The sequence below is a fragment of the Centrocercus urophasianus genome, unplaced genomic scaffold, assembly GCF_019232065.1.
Source record: "Centrocercus urophasianus isolate 14NV4802_14NV808 unplaced genomic scaffold, USGS_Curo_1.0 seq_11, whole genome shotgun sequence".
Taxonomy (NCBI): Eukaryota; Metazoa; Chordata; class Aves; order Galliformes; family Phasianidae; genus Centrocercus; species Centrocercus urophasianus.
Window position 1 is genome coordinate 30,970,139 of NW_024884253.1, and position 16,834 is coordinate 30,986,972.

The 16,834-nt window shown below is 40.9% G+C and overlaps 1 protein-coding gene across 1 annotated transcript; it reads left to right on the top strand.

Moving 5' to 3' along the window:
- The first annotated feature begins 698 nt into the window (after positions 1 to 698).
- TRAM1 (translocation associated membrane protein 1) lies at positions 699 to 15,648 on the top strand. Its single transcript, XM_042839768.1, has 11 exons — positions 699 to 892; positions 3,096 to 3,159; positions 3,782 to 3,903; positions 4,126 to 4,242; positions 5,235 to 5,293; positions 5,654 to 5,738; positions 8,055 to 8,125; positions 8,218 to 8,322; positions 8,927 to 9,070; positions 10,124 to 10,284; positions 14,135 to 15,648. The coding sequence occupies exons 1-11, from the start codon at positions 770 to 772 to the stop codon at positions 14,206 to 14,208; spliced, it is 1,125 nt and encodes a 374-aa protein (XP_042695702.1). The 5' UTR covers positions 699 to 769; the 3' UTR covers positions 14,209 to 15,648.
- Positions 15,649 to 16,834: the final 1,186 nt, after the last annotated feature.

Here is a 16,834-nt window from a genome sequence, read left to right on the forward strand (position 1 = left end):
AATTAAGAGCAGGCTTTTGTTTTGGGGCAATTTGGTTTTTGTTTTTTTTTTTTTGTTTTTTGTTTGTTTGTTTGATTTTTGTTTTTTAAATTATTCACAGGCTTTTGATATCTCTTCTCCATAACATATTTCTGATTTAGAAATTTTTTTTTACCCCTCTCATGGGATAACTTTTCTTGTCCTGGGATTCCAGGGTGTTTGGATGTGTGTTGTTCCAGGCTATGGGCTGGCAGGAATCTGCTGTTATTCATACCCTGAGGCCGTGCCCTAGCCATAACCCTAACAAACCCAGCGAGTTCCGTTTCTTAACGACATCTTTTCGTTTCCCCCGACGTCCAGGTAGGAACGGCCTAATAGAAACTAAACTTCGCCAGAGAGATGGAGGAGAACGAAACCGAAGGGGGCTTTGGGCAACGCAGAAGCAGGGCCCGGCGCAGGCAGCCACAGCCACGTAGCGCCGCCCGAGGGGCCCCGGCCGGTCCTCGGCCAGCCGTCGGGGCCCGCAAAGCGCCGGGCCACCGCCTCTCCGCGGGCGGGCCGAAGACCCCTCCGGCCGGCAGGGGCGCTGGCGGGCGGCGGCGGGGGCCGCTCCCGGCGGCCGGGCAGCGGAGGAAGGGCCGCGCGGGGCCGCGGCGGGCGGGGCGGGGTGAAGCGGCGGCTGCTGCCATTCCTCTGCTGCGCGGCCGCCTCCTCCCACCCGCCTCTTCCTGGCCGCAGCGAGAGCTGTGCTGGCAGCGGGGAGGCGGCGGCGCCCAGCTCCCGGCCCGCCATGGCGATCCGCAAGAAGAGCAACAAGAACCCGCCGGTGCTGAGCCACGAGTTCATCGTGCAGAACCACGCCGACATCGTCTCCTGCATGGCCATGATCTTCCTGCTGGGGCTCATGTTCGAGGTGAGACTCCCGCTCCGTCCTCCTCTCCGCCGGGAGCCCGGGCGGCCCGGGGGCGGGCGGCATCGCGGTGCCGCGATCGCGGCCGTACGGCGGAGCCCGGGCGGGCGCCGCGTCCCCGCTCCCCGGGGCCCGGCCCCTCCGGGAACGCCCTCTTCGGCGCGGAGACGCGCTGCCCGCCGCAGCCGTCCTCGCGAGCGAGACCGTGCCCCGCCGCCGCGAGGAGCCGAGGCGCGCTTCCCTCCGCCGCGCCGGGGTTACGTGGCACTCGGCCGGGGGAGGGGTGCGCGGCGTGCGGCCGCGCTCGGACCGGGGGAGGCGGAGGGGGGCGGCGGGGAGGCGCGGCCCGGCCCTGCCCTGCCTCACCGCGCTCTTTGTGTGCGCTGCCCGGGCGGCCCCGCCGGCACTACGACTCCCGTGAGGCCGCGCGCCGCCGCGCGGCCCGCAGGGGGAAGGGCGGCCGGCGGTGACGTGTACCTACGGCCGCCGCGCGGGCAGCGGGGCGCGAGTCCCCCGGCGGCCGCCGCCTGGCTTTGGTCGGCCCGGCCCACGTGGCCTGCGGAGCTCCCGGTTCCCCGGAAACCCTCCTTGACCCGGCCGCTGAGCTGAGCGTGCCGTGCTTCGTTCCCTTGTGAGGGATCCCCGAGATGTTCCCAGAGTGCCCTATCGCGGCAGGACGCGTCCGCCACGCGGCGCGGTTGTGGCTTTTCAGAGTCCCAGCCGGTGGCTGTTCTACCCACGCAGATTACTTTCGGCAGTTTTACCCGGCCTTTGTGCTGCTCAGGTGTAGGATTTGAAAAACTCCCAACGTCTGAAAAGATGGGACACACTAAGAACGCTGCTCTGTGTGATTTTTACTACCAAAAGTCACCAGAACACACCGTGCCTCACAGTGTGGTTTTAAGGTTAAAGATACGGACCTAAACCCTTCCCTTGTGTGTATGCTTACTGTTTGTTCACCACATTGCTGCTAGCATTGGGTGTGCCGAAGCCTTTGTCTCTTTGACATTTCTCTGAAAATCTCTCTGATTTTCACTTCACAACATTTATTTTCTATCTTGGCATAGAGGGACCATGTACCTCTGTTGTTACACATATAGTGAGGCTGAACAGATTGCTAAGTCTCTGAAATGCTTTGCGTACAGGCCTTAGAAATCATCTGCTGCAGTTAGTGCTGGTATGGTACAGTATTGATGCTGTCCTCACAGAATCACGAAATGGCCCAGGTTGGAAGTGACCTCAAGGATCATGAAGCTCCAACCCCCTGCCACAGGCAGGACCACCAACTTCCCCATTTAATACCAGACCAGGCTGCCCAGGGCCCCATCCAGTCTGGCCTTGAACACCTCCAGGGACGGGGCATCCACAGCCTTTCTGGGCAGCCTGTTCCAGCACCTCACCACTCTCATGGTAAAGAACTTCCCTCTGACATCCAATCTAAATCTTCCCTCTCTTAACTTAAAACCATTTCCCCTTATCCTGCTGTTACCAACCGTTGTAAAGAGTTGGCTCCCCTCCTGTTTATAGGCTCCCTTTAGGTACTGCCTTGCCCTTGCTCAGCTGAACACCGTTAGCTGAGTGAGCCTTGGTATGGCATGTCGGAACTAGTTGGTGGTGTGAGTCCTCTGGAGGCTCCTTCCACAGTCCTGAGCAGTGGAATAAATTCTGGCAGACTAGTTGGGTTCCCAGAAGTTGCGCAGGGTTGGTTCCAAGGAAAACTCCTCGTTTATGGAGTGCTTGTTTCAGTGAAAAAGATATAAAAATCTTTAAGAAAAGTCCAATTTCTTTTGAGCCATAATAATAATTTAGTGGGTTATCTTCAGGTAGCAAAATGTCTTACACTTGAAAATTGTTATTAATGAACAAGAATTGCTGCTTTTGTTTTCTTCTTTGAAGGTATCATCTCCCTGCCCAGAAAAGACTTCAGAACAAACATTTTCTGCTTCTCTCTTCTATTGTGAATTTCGTTTTTTCTTGCTGTCCCTCATGAAGAGGAATTTTTGAGGGTATTTCTGTAAACAAATCTATGTGGTCTCTTTTGCCTTCAGAAAGTCAGATGAAGTGGCGTGATGATGGGAGTTGGTTGTTTTCTTGGGAGGAACAGACATGCTTGGGGAAGAGTGCTAAAACTGGGGAGTAAACATCTTCAGTTTAAAATAGTTTATGTCGGTGAGATTCGACAGCACTTCTGTGTTTTCTTTTCCAGATTACAGCAAAAGCAGCTGTCATTTTCGTCACTCTTCAGTATAACGTTACCATTCCTGCCACAGGTATGTGCTTGCAGGTGGTTGGTTAGTCATGGGCTGTTATCCTCAGACACTGCTAATGTGTTGTATGCCCTAAACTGAGGATAAGTTACCAAGTTTAAATGGACAGTACAGAGATTTTAAGGACTTAATATAAATTGTTTGGGTAAAACTTCCGAGGAATCCGTTCTGTCATTTTGTGAATTGCATTAGGGAAAATGTTTCTGCTCTGCTGGGTTTGTTCTTGATCCTGAAACCCAGTCTCGGTGGTTAATAAGTTCATGTTCTTACTCTGGTTATGCAAGTGATCTGTTCTACTTAGTGTGTGGGGACGGGGGGGAGGGTTGATAGTTTAACATAATTTTATAGTTCCCTTTCAGTGCATTTGGCTAAGCTTCCTAAGTGCACTTAAGTTTCCATTTTTATATTGCATCCTTCCAAAATCAAATTGAGTTTGTGATGCGATGGAGAAGATTACTGTAAATGGAGTCTAGTGACCTAGCTCAGGGTGGTGGTTTAATTTGACTTATATTTGTTCAACTGACAACAAATGACTTTTGCCTGAAAGGTTTCACTTTAAGAAACAAACTTATTGGCAATAAAACTGTATCAGTGCCTAACAGTTAATTCTGTTTTTGTCTTCTAGAAGAACAATCTGCAGAAACAATCTCTCTCTATCACTATGGCATCAAAGACTTGGCTACAATTTTCTTTTATATGCTCGTAGCAATAATCATACATGCTATTATTCAGGAGTATGTATTGGATGTAAGTACAAAATACTAATTCCTTTCATCAAGATGGTAGATTAGACTTTAACTGTTAACTTAAAAGCTAAATGCTAAATTTTAGCATTTTATTTTAGCATTTTAAAATGCTAAAATTTACCTTTAAAATGATAAAACATTTATTGGAACTTTCGGATGTTCTAATGCTGGTAGCAGCTAATGTTAAGTACAACATATAAATAACAGTGGACTTTCATTTCAGAAAATTAACAGGAAAATGCACTTTTCCAAAACAAAGCATAGCAAGTTCAATGAGTCTGGACAACTTAGTGCGTTCTACCTTTTCTCCTGTGTTTGGGGCACGAGTATTCTTGTCTCTGTAAGTACACTTCCTCTTGTGTTTCTTATAAGACTGCAACTTAGCAACACCAGTAAGTTTTCAACTTATCCAAATTTTAGCTGATTTTAATATTAAAGCACGGGCATGTTTCAGAATTCAGTGTGAATTGTATCAAAATTAAGTATGAAGTCCAGCAGCGTTACTGTTGCTCCATCTCAGTAAATTGAATTTGCTGTCACATGAATAAAATGTGATTTTTAAGCTCTATTAGGGTACTTCATTCTCCATAGTTTTTCTGTGTTGGTTCATTATTGTAAAATAAATGTTTAATGTATTAGTTATGCAGTGCATTTTGGCAGCCTAGGGAATGGGCAGTGGACAAGTTGCTGTAGGCTTAGGTGAGCCCTGTCAGATGCTATGCCCTTTGCTAGCACTGGGCTGTGTTTGTGCTCACCCCACTTTCTGCTTTTAGAAGAAAGGCATAACCCACCTCTTGTTCCCACTTACACAGGTGCTTAGGGAGAAGTATGTGGTTCATTGTAAGCTCCTAAATTATTCTTCCCTTACAGGAGTATAACCTATTGTTTAATTTGAAAGCTCATTTTCTAACAATGATTATAGAAACTTAAAATTTTCAAGAAAAAGGTAGAGTATAATCTTTTTCTGTAGCACAATGACTCCTAAAAAAACTTTTCTTCTCTTAGTTAAGCTCAAAGCTTGTCAGCAGTTTACAAGGGAAGACTTCTATCTGTGGTGATGCTGAAATAACCTCCAGCTCAGAAGGAATCTTTTCTTCAATGAGCACTTAAATTGTTTATTGTTCCTTATTTTTTTTTCCTTTTAGGCTAATACAGTTGTTGTTTTAGTTTTGTAAATGGCAATGTATCAATCTGCAGCTTTTAATTGCGTGTCAGTATTTCTGTGTGCACACATCAGATGTATAAAAATACATGTATGTGTGTCCCTTCGTTATTTCTAACTCGGAAACAGCAACGCTGTGTGACTTCAGAAGCTGTGCTTTTGTTTTTTAGGAGAACTATATATCAGATCCAACCTCTCTGTGGAGGGACTACCCACACACTCTGATTCCGTAAGGCCTTTTCCTTGAAGGACTGTTCTGGGGGAGGAAAGGGGTGTTGGCATTTTGAAGTCATATGGAAATTGCTGAAATTAAATTTGTCACTGATGTATTTTTTGTTTGTATTGACAGAGAAGCTTTATTCCCTGTCAGTGGGGAGTATACATTAATCCTTCTGCAGGCTGTTTATTTATAAAATGAAGCTGTGGTGAATTTGATTATTTGATCTTTCTGAGAACAAAGCTGACTGGCAACAAGGATCTCTGTTTCTCTTTAGAGATTGCAATTAAATATATTCACTAGAAAGTTTCTGGAACATTTTAAGTTTATGAAGAGAAAGTAATATTCTTCAATTCTTGCTGTATTGTACAGGTTTCAAATGAAGTTTTTCTACATCTTACAGTTGGCATACTGGTTTCATGCTTTCCCAGAATTGTACTTCCAGAAAACTAAAAAAGTAAGTTCAGAAAGCAAATGGAAAGAATGCCGAGCAAAGCAGCTCGAATAGTGGAGTGATTCATCTCTTTGGGAAAGTGTGTTACCCTACATTTGCAACCCCTTTCTTATCTGTGTACTTAAGCTTTTCCTTTTTGGAATTTTGGTGCTCTGATGTACATGTGAGAAGCAAGTGTTTTCACTTAAACCCTGTATTTCTGAAGTAAAATCACTGTGTGTCTGTTGTGTAAATACAAATCAGTAGCATATCCCATCTGCTAAAAGAACTTGAATTTTCCTTTGAACAAATGATTGGGTGATTGTTTCAGAATCTTTTCTTGTTTTCTGTAATTACTTGTCTGAATAATCTCATTGAAATACAGAAATGCTTCAGGAATCACAATACAGGTATTCTATTCGATATAGGTATTGAATAGAAGCAGTGAATAATGTGCTGAATCCAAGCACTATAAACTACTAGGATTTGTTGTAAATACCACTATCCTCAGCAGAATTTCTAGTTAGTAGTGCAGTGAGTATTTGAACAGCATCTATGCCTCATGAGAGTTTTGTCCATTGTGTTTCTCAGAATTTAACTGCTCACATTGAGTTCACTGTAGATTTCTGTAGCAGTTTTTGCTTTTCTTGACCAACACAGATAGTCTCTTTGCATGTTCTTTGCTCAGGCTGTCTTTGCATGCACAGCTTCCTTTTAAAAACTCTTCTCTTGTTGCTCTGTGACTAGATTGAGTTTCTGCTGTCAGGATTCTGCTTCATTCAAGGAAATGAAATGTATGTTAGTTAACCACAGGTCTTTATTCCAGGACCTAGAGCAGGCTTGGGAAAGTAGTAATGAGGTTTGTTTTCATGCTGATTGCAGTATCAGCAGTGATGTTATGCATATATTTCAGCTGATGCTCCAATATTGCCACACTGGGGCAGTGATATCTCTAGAACTTGACTTAATATTTAAGTATTGGTTGGCTCTGTTTTTTGTTTGCTTTAATGTGACTTTATGAAAGCTGCCAGAAAGTGGCAGAAATGCTGTATGCTTAATAGTAGTATTTTGTTTGGTCATTTGGGTTTTTAGTTTTTTGGTTAAGTTTTAAGGCTATTTGTTTTATCACGTTTTGAGTTGACACCCCCTTACCACAGTTTCACCTCTCCTGTCTTGACTTCCTTGCCTTACTTCTCATGCAGGAATTGGCTGCTTTTGCTCAGGTCCAGTTATTTCTACTCCTGACATTTAAAAAAGAAAAATATAGGGGGTTCTCAACTCTGCTTTTTGTGTAGTGGTGGATAACTCCACCTGAGTTATTCCAATAGGCCTTAAGTCTGACAGTTTATGTAAGCAGGCAGCTGAGGCTATTTAAATGTTACCTTTGTTCCAAAAATAAAGTGCAAAAGGCTTGTTCTGGTAGTACTTGGAGAACCACAGTGTTTGCAGTGAGTACACTCGTGTTTTCTCTGCACAACCTGTTTTTTGTTTTCTTTGGGACCACTTAGGTTTTTAACTATATTCCCTCTCTCTGTGTTGTTAGGTGTTGTAACAGGTATTTCGTTTTGTCAGCTTTGAGGTAAAGTATTGGAGATGTAGAGTAGATCTTAAAGGATGACATTTTTAGGAGGCTTTCTTGTGTTTCTTTGGTTGGTTGCATTTACGTGCATGCATGATAAAACTGAAAGCCCCTTACCTGAAGCGTAGGGAATCTTTAAAGAAGTTGGAGTTCTTGAGCACAAATGGATGTATTCTACCTACCATTTCAGAATGAATACTCATACTGTGATCTAGTATACTTCAGTGAGTTTTCTTTTCTCAGGTGGTGTTTGTATCACTGCTTAGTAATGTTATTCTGTTCACTGCCAACAGTGTACCAGAATCATGAATGATCTTGAATTTTTTTAAATGCACAACAACAGTTGTAAACTTCTTTTTGGTTCATAGACTTTTGTTCTATTCCTGTAACGATCTGACAGAATCAGAATGGCAGAAAACGTGTCAAACTACAGAAGTTTATCTGGAGACACAATAATTCATACCAATTATGTACTTATTGTAATAACTGCTGCAAGTTCAGATAAGTCTTAACAAAGAATTAAATTCATCTTTTGAAATGCATTTTCAAATGCATTTTCTCACAAAAGTGTATGTAAAAATACTGTATGTTACTGGTAAGTAAGCAGTAAGTGGTGTGGAATTAGATGGAGTAACTCAGTGCCAAAACAGGCCACGTGGGGTAGCTGAGAAGATGATCATTTCTAGGACTAGGAAGCAATCTGTACTGTAACATCATACAGCATTGTGTGTAATGTATGTTTATTTGTTTCTTTTCAATAGGAGGATATCTTTCGCCAAATTGTCTACATTGGACTTTATCTCTTTCATATTGCTGGAGCCTATCTTTTGAAGTAAGTAATGTATAAGGTTTTATTGTCTTCAATCACTTAAAATGTTAAAATGTAACAAAGCATTTGAATGGATGTTCTATTTGTTTTAATAGTCTGACCCACCTTGGACTTGTTCTCCTGGTATTACATTACTTCGTTGAATTTCTTTTCCACATATCTCGTCTTTTCTACTTTAGTGATGAAAGATACCAGAAAGGGTAAGTAGTCAGCAGTTTTGAGATTCAGGTAACCTCTGTCTTGCAAGTCTCGTGCATTTTAACTAAGCAGAAGCCAGGATTACAGGGAAGGTTGTCTTGTATTTCCTTAGAGGCCACTGTCCTCCAGACTAAAAAAAAAACTTTTTTTCTTTTTTTTAACTTACTCTCCTGTATAAGTAGATGTTAGTAGCTATGTAAAATGGAGTTAAATCTCATACTACTTTTATTAAAAGTAAAAATAAAACATTTTCCAGGTACAAGTCTTGTAGAAAAGGCAACAGCCTGGGCTGCTAATGCAGTCGGTTCTAAATAAACTCTTAACACAGTCATGTTCTGATAGTCATGGTAGGCACTTTCTGTTGAGATGAAAATAATTTTCAGAACAAAGTTTTGGTTTGTAGGAAAAAAAATCCTAAGTGAGGCGTTCCTTAATTTTTGTCTTCTGCAATAACTGGAAATAAAGGATTAGGACAAACGAAAAATAACTGAGTGAAGTTCTTAACTCTCAGATGAGTTCTTAGAGTTAAGAGTAACTATTTGCCTTGTTAGTACTTGTGCTGTGAGCAGAGAATTCGTATAATGTTTGTGGTCTTTCTCTTTGCAGATTTTCACTGTGGGCAGTCCTTTTTGTTTTGGGAAGGCTTCTCACCTTGATTCTTTCTGTCCTCACTTTTGGCTTTGGTCTGGCAAGAGCAGAAAATCAGCAGCTGAATTTCAGCACTGGAAACTTCAATATCCTGGCTGTTAGGTACAGTAAACTTGGGGTGGTTCCTAAGCATGATCTGTAAGCCTGTGTTAAACCTGTGTAGTGTTAATGCTAGTAGTACTGAATGGGATCAGTGGGCATGGCTTTGGTTTTAAAAAAATAAATAAATAAAAAGCTTGTCAAGCACATTGAAGTGAATGGAAGAATTTACAGTCTGTCACTGAGAAATCTATAACTGGTTACAAGTTAGGAAAATAAAACAAGATTAAAAGGAATATCCAGCTGTAGAGATGCCTTTCACACCTTAGAGTTATTAAATCGAACTATAAATAATTGCAGTGACAATTGGACATCATATCCAAGCATCTTTGAATCTGGTTGAAGATTCTCACCATTTTCTCTGCCTTTATTATGACTTTTATTGCTGCTGCCTGATGCAGTGGTTGGTTCGGCCAACCATTCAGCCTTTTTATGAATTAAATGCATAAAAGGAATTTATTAAAACATTGCCAGTGTCCACAGTACCCTGCAGTCTAACTATTCAGAACTGGAGGACCTGTGTTCCATCCTGGAGGAGTTCAGGGTGAGATTGGATGGGGCCCTGGGCAGCCTGGTCTAGTATTAAATGGAGAAGTTGGTGGCCCTGCCTGTGGCAGGGGGCTCGGAGCTTCATGATCCTTGAGGTCCCTTCTAACCCTGGCCATTCTGTGATTGTGTGTTCTGGTGGCAGGTACCTTGAGTGTTAGAGAAAGGAGAAAGCAGAAAAGAAACTTACTGCTTTTCAGTTTTGATGGAAGTATGAAGTCTTTGCTCTTAGTACACATCCAGTTTTGTTCTGCTGTGTTAAGCCCACTAACTCTTGTATCTGTGGAAAAATGGGTGTTAGGAGGAGGAGAGGAAAACCTCCTAGCCAGAAAGCAAGAAACATTTACTAATGTGTAGTCCAGAAAGAACAACTCTGTTGCACTGGAGGAAACAAAGTAAAAAGGCCATTTCTGATGTACAAAAAAAAACTGTATGATGTGCTATTCTGCTTTCCTTTTTTCTTTGAACAAGGTGGACTTACTGCTGAACCTGTACCTGTTTCTTTTTCAGAATCAGCGTGCTGGCCTCCATCTGCTTGGCTCAAGCATTTATGATGTGGAAATTCATTAATTTCCAACTTCGGAGATGGAGAGAGCATTCTTCTTCTCAGCCTCAATCGGTGAAAAAGAAGTTTGTCACAGCTAAAGGAAAGACTTCCAGAAAAGAAAGAGGTTTGTATTTTCAAGTTTGCTGTTACTTTGGTGTCTCAAAAGCAACTTCAGATAACAGAGAACCTTTTATGATGAAACTGCTGAAGTAATTTCTGTGTTCTGCTCTCAAATGGGAAGGTTCAGTTACAGAAGCAGTATTGGTGAATTTATTTTATTGATTAAAAAAAAAAAATCTTGATCTAAAAAAAGTGGGCTTGGCTTTGTTTTGTAATTGATGGAATGAAGGAATCACTGTTACAGTTATTGCAGCTTTGCAATTTATTGTGTCTAATCTTATTGCATGAAATCTGTCGTGCTCATGTTGTTTTCAGTTATAAAAAGGGAGGAGACATTTTTAGATGTTCCCATGATCGCTCTTCAGTTCTTTTTTCTTGCAATGAATTTCAGGCGTATTTTTCAGTGCCACTGAGTGAAGATCCAGTAAATAAGCTCGTGTTGGGCTGTCTTTACTAATAACAGCATTTTGATGTTTCTTTTAAAGGCGTAGGTAACAACTGCTTACTACTTTAATCTTTAAGAGCTTTTGGAAATGAATTGATGGTTTGTGTCACTCTTAGGGGAAGATGAAAGATGAACAGTCTGCCATTTCCTCCAATGAAATTATGTACTCAGTTTACGTAGATAAATCTGTTGTACAGTTGAGCTTCTATGTAGTTAAGTGCTAGCTTGAATAATTCCTGAACTTCTTTGAAACAGTCACCTCAAAAGCTTATTTCCACATGATCTTTTGCTTGTTGCTAACCTCTAATGCTTTTTCAATACATTGAATTTACTGCATGAAGACAGTTGTACAGAGAACTGAGATGTGTCAGAGGTGGATTTTCAACTTTTAAGGTGTCTTTTTTGTATTAAAATGATGCTTTAGATTGTTTCTTACATCATTTTGGTTGTTTTCAATTAGCACTATTTTGTGTTTGTCCATTGTTAGTTTTTAGGTTTTGTTGCCCATTGCTAACATGCACATATTTTTACTTCAGCTGACAGATTTCAGACCTTGATTTTTATATTATTTTATTATTTTTGAGTTTGTTTTGGGTTCTTGGTGGGCAGAGTGTAGGTTTTTACAATATACATGAGGTGTGTATATGAGATGATGATCTCCCTCTCTACTCTGCCTTCGTGAGGCCCCATCTGGAGTTCTGCATCCAGGTCCAGGGCTCCCAATACAAGAAAAACAGGGAGCTGTTGGAGAGGGTCCAGAGAAGGGCCATGATCAGGGGACTGGAGCACCTCCTCTACAAAGACAGGCTGAGGGAGCTGGGCTTGTTCAGCCTGGAGAAAAGAAGGCTGCGGGGTGACCTCATTGCAGCCTTTCAGTACCTAAAGAGAGCCTACAAACAGGAGGGGAATCAACTCTTTGAGAGGGTAGATAACAGCAGGACAAGGGGAAATGGTTTAAAATTGAAGGAAGATTTAGGTTGGATGTCAGGGGGAAGTTCTTCACAGGAAGAGTGGTGAGGTGCTGGAACAGGCTGCCCAGAGAGGTTGTGGATGCCCCGTCCCTGGAGGTGTGCAAGGCCAGATTGGATGGGGCCCTGGGCAGCCTGGTCTGGTATTAAATGGGGAAGTTGGCAGCCCTGCCTGTGGCAGGGGGTTGGAACTTGGTGATCCTTGAGGTCACTTCCAACCCAAGCCATTCTATCATTCTGTGATACTAGAAAAAAATAGGAGTGGCATTTTTATCAATAGAACTTGTAGGTGTCCGACTGAATCAGAGCTTAATGTTCATTTATTACTTTGTTTTACTTGTGGAATTTGTTTATATATCTGCTATTTAATCAGTGAGTTAAAATGTTAAAACTTTTCTTAAATTTCATTGATTTAATTTGGTAAACTTGTAGTTCACTTGAATTATGATTGAATTCACATAATAATTGAGCTATGACTGCCTTAAAGACCCAGGAATTTTGCAGCTTATTTTAAATTGGAATTCTAAAGAAAAGTTTGATCCCAAAGGCTGGTGTTGTTTTAGACTTTTCTGTTTGGAAGATTCCTGCAACGTTGTTGACTCAGAACATTTGTACAAGATGTTGGGTTTTTTTTTTCTGAGAACTAAAACATGCAATTAAGTTGCATTTCAAACAGGTTTTTTTTGATGTTTGTTTTTGGGGGGAGCTGCATGTGAGTGTGGCAGGCTGCATTTGGGGAGCCAGGACACAAAATGCCTTTCTTTTAGACTGTGCCAGAAAGAAGCAATAATAGTGGGAAAATGTTGGTGATGTATGTGTGATGCCCAAGCACTTGCTGATTTGTGTTCTTTCTTTTCACTTGTTTTGACTTAACTGTTAAGAGAATATGATCTCTGCTGGTTTGGATCTAGATCACTATTTGTAAGCTTTATAAATCAAGAATAACCAAATTGTTTTGAGAGGAGCCCAAAAAGCCTGACGTAAGCTTGAGATGATGGTGTCATTTACAGCCAAATAAAGAGACTCTGACTGTTCCTCTATGACTGATCAGGCCTGTGACCAGTTTCCTTCTCACTTCTATTGCTGCTTGGTTGATTGGTTTTGTTTTTGTTCTCCTTTTTACTTCAGTTGCTTGTTAGCATGCGTGGGAGCTTTGGGTGCAGGAAGGGAGGGGAGAAGGAATATTTGCAGTTATTTCTGTGGATTGGCCACTCCTTCTGATGATCTGCAGCACTTTTGGAGATGGAAAACATGAACTTAACCTGTTATCTGTACGGGAAGGTATAGCAGTTGCTTTAAATCAAAATGGTGGTGCAAGTTAGTTGAGCAGAGATGCAAGCAGTAAAGCTGACTACGCACTTCTCTTCTGGTCTGTTTTATAAATTTGGTTGCTGTCAGGCAGCAGCTGTGCTTCCATGGGCTGTGGTGACTTTAAGTAGAGGGGATGCTTTCGTTCATGGCGGTATCACGCTGCTCTGTTCCACTCTTTTGAGGACATGATAGATCCATAGACGTTGGGTCATTGCTGAGAGCAAATGTTTGCTGTGCACAGGTACCACTTGTTGACTATTTCATATTAAAACTCTTGAGCTGACCCAGAAGTGGGATACAAGTAAAGAGCTGCTGATGGTATCAGGTTCTTGCTTTGTGTTCTTAAGTATCTAAGCCCTATGCTTGAGCTCCTTCTATACTTTTCTTATATTTTAACTGATGTTTTACTTCCGTCCATCTTATCTATTTAAATATTTTCTTCAGAAAATAAATGACCTCTATATTTTTTTTAAGTACGTGATTAATTAACCTTAATTTTTCTACGTGTATACAAAGCTTGTAAAGGTGAGTAAAGGAGTGCAAGTTTCTTAGGCATTAAAAAATGAAATAGGAAGAATGATATGAGGGGTGTACCATCTGACTCCAGGATTTCACAGGAATGTCTTACCAACAAGTTGAATATTTCTCTTTATCAGAGAATATCTAGCTAATCTTGATTTTCAGTTTATAATACGTGTAACACAGCCATGTCAGTATTTGGCCGTGTCAGGAAACTGCGCTTTAGTTGTCTGAGTAAACGTTATATTGTGCAGTTGGTAAAAGCTTCGTTATGCTATCATAGAATGGCCTGGGTTGAAAAGGACCACAATGATCATCTAGTTTCACCCCCTGCTATGTGCAGGGTCGCCAGCCACCAGACCAGGCTGCCCAGAGCCACATCCAGCCTGGCCTTGAATGCCTGCAGGGATGGGGCATCCACAACCTCCTTGGGCAACCTGCTCCAGTGAATAAATGGTAACAAATGGTATGGTTCCAGTTATAAATGGTAACGATGAGATTTAACAAAATAGATGCATCAGAGAAGAAGTTAATGACTGTTTAGGACCTACTAAAATGTAGTAAAATAATAAAGTGTCTCATTCTACTTGATTTTTTGTTTTGTTTTGTAGAAAATGGAATAAATGGGACAGTGACCTCAAATGGAGCAGACTCGCCTCGTAGCAGGAAGGATAAATCCTCGTAAAACTGGGTTTTATTAAGTTAATTGACAAGTGTCCCCAAAGAATCTGCTTTTTACATGGATGACCCTTCAGCACTAGAGATGTAATGGATTAAAGAAAATACAAATCATGGTTTTTGATTATTGCTATTGTTTTGTGAAACTTTTTTTAAAAGCCATTTTGACTAAAAGAAAAGGTTTATCTGTCTTCAAACGCTTGGGGGGTGGGGGGACAAAACACTTTTTAAATAACATTGACACTTTTTTAAACACTTACTGTGATGAAATAACTTCACTTAATGAGGATCACTGATGCAATGTATTATTTCTTTCCAGTTTTTGTAATCTTGGTGATATATACTGTTTTCCAACTTCACTTTTTCCTAGTTCTTCAAAACTTCAAATATATTACGAAATTGAAGTAAAAATGTAGTATGCATTTTCAGATACTCTGACTTTTAAGTTAGTTGATTCAAATTCACAGATCAAATTGGAATTCTAGGACCACAAAAGTGAACTTATTTTATTTTGTAGTTGCTAGCTACATGATGTCTGCTCTAAGAATTGCCCCATATCATTAAAACAAAACTGAACTGATTGGAAATGTTGCAGAGTCTTATTGCTCGTTGGTTAGAAATGTCTTACAAGGAACAGAGAAACCTTTCTGAGATAAAGCTTTAGCACTTGAAAATTAGAAGGGAAAAGTGTATGTCATGGAGTTGATTTGAGTAGCACTGTTAACTCCTGTCTGTGCTTTTGAAGTGTACATATCTTGGACAGTTACTGTGCGTTGGACCTTCTTCCAAAACCTGTCTTTCTGATTTTAGAGGGGGAGATTCTTACACTGTGTTGTTTGTTTTAGGTGGGGAGGCATCTAATGCTCCATGAAGAGGGAATTTGTTAGATAAATGGATCAAGTTTTGACAAACATTCCTCTATTCTAAATGCTTTGCCTTGTTTCGCCTCTGTTAGGAAATAGTTTGATTTCTCCTATATATATATTTTTATGAGAGAATATTTAAAAGCTACAACTTCTTAAAACTCGTATATTGTGTGTGCCCTTCGCTACAGCTGGAGGAATCTGGATTTAAGATTTTTTCCATTATCTGTCTTTCAGAATTGTATTAAATGTGAAGCCTTGTCCAGCTAATTTTTCAATTTAATATGCAGTTAATGTTTTTCTTGTGTATCCTTTTGTAATGGGAACCATTTGACTTGGGAATGAGTTAAAGATTTTTATTCAGTCTTGACGAGTTACTAAATCAGGCTTTCAGGTTAACCCCAGTGTTAGAATGCTTATGGATTGAGTAGGAGTGATTATAAGCAATCAAACTGAGAAATAAACAGATTAACTAAAAATTGTTACTTTAATTGAGTTTATGCCCAACAACAACAAAAAATCTGCATTCTGTATCTTACACAGTTCGGTTGCTTACTATACAGAATAAAATTTCTAGTGCAAAATATTGACTACATGTAACTATCTGTTCTTCAGTCATACAGTGCTATTTAGTGTTACTACCATTTAATTTGTTACGTGTTCCAGGCAGTTCAAGTCACAGTTTTGAGTACTTGCTTCACAGCTCCTGAAGTGTACTTGGCAGACTTGGACTTAGTTAACTTGAGAACCCTGGAGCTGCACGCCCTTTAATGCTCCCAATCTACTTCAGTAGGTGTAGTTATTTTTATGTACTGATGGGAAAAAAAGAAAACTCAAGTGATGGAACTGTGAGTCTATCCAATCTGACCATGAAACTGGAAATTTGGAATACAGAAATGCTGAGGGAATTGATAAATGAAATACTGCACAAAATCACATTTCACATCTGATATTTCTAACAGACGTGCATAGATTCTGCGTGCCTTGCTCTCAAGTTGTACCTTAAGCCAAAAGGGGCAAATGTTTAAAGTTTCTTGTCTGGTACTTTGACTTGTAAATCAAGTTTGCGTGTGATATATCTGGTTGTCTTGGTATTGTCAGAATCATAAGAGATGGAGAAAGAAATTATAGAGGGTGCTTTTAAGGTACTTCTTCAGCTCTTTGATACATTGGAGTCTGAGGATTGTGATTGCTGTGTCCCTAAAGGAACTGTTTTTGTAAAGCTCATTGTTTGTCACGGGAGTCTTGAAATGTCAACTGTAGATTCCCTTCTAAAAACTTCAGAAGAGTGTGTTCTTGCCTGTTAATATTGACATTGCTTTTGTCTCCTGTTGGCCTTATGGATGTTCTCGGCCTTTGGACTTCACAAAAAGAGTTTTTACTTCCACGATGGCTTGATCTTCGTCTTTGCCTTATAGGACTTGTTGCTTTCTGATGAGTAATATGGAATGATTTCTCTTGTTCTTGGGTTTGAACAGAGCATTGAATGCCAGTTTCTTTCATCTTCTTACATCATAGTTAAAAATGCCCATTCATAGTTTTGGAGGAGGCATTCCTGACTTCCTGCAGAAGCAATAATTTTTTAATTTCTACCTTGTGCTGAAAACCTCTGTGAATTCAGAACATTTTGAGATTTCTGTTTCCGATTTGTTACTTGCTTTGGCATAAGGTTGTTCTTTCCTGTTTGGATAACTTCTTTTGAGTTGCTTACAGTCTGATTTTCAAACCTTATCGCATTTCATCTCTCTTTGTAATCTGGGATTCATTAGG

Coding starts and splice junctions, on each gene's coding strand:
- TRAM1 (XM_042839768.1), top strand. CDS start 770: ATGGCGATCCGCAAGAAGAGCAACAAGAACCCGCCGGTGCTGAGCCAC. Junction 5,294..5,653: donor TACCCACACACTCTGATTCC/GTAAGGCCTTTT, acceptor TGTATTGTACAG/GTTTCAAATGAAGTTTTTCT. Junction 10,285..14,134: donor GACTTCCAGAAAAGAAAGAG/GTTTGTATTTTC, acceptor TTTGTTTTGTAG/AAAATGGAATAAATGGGACA.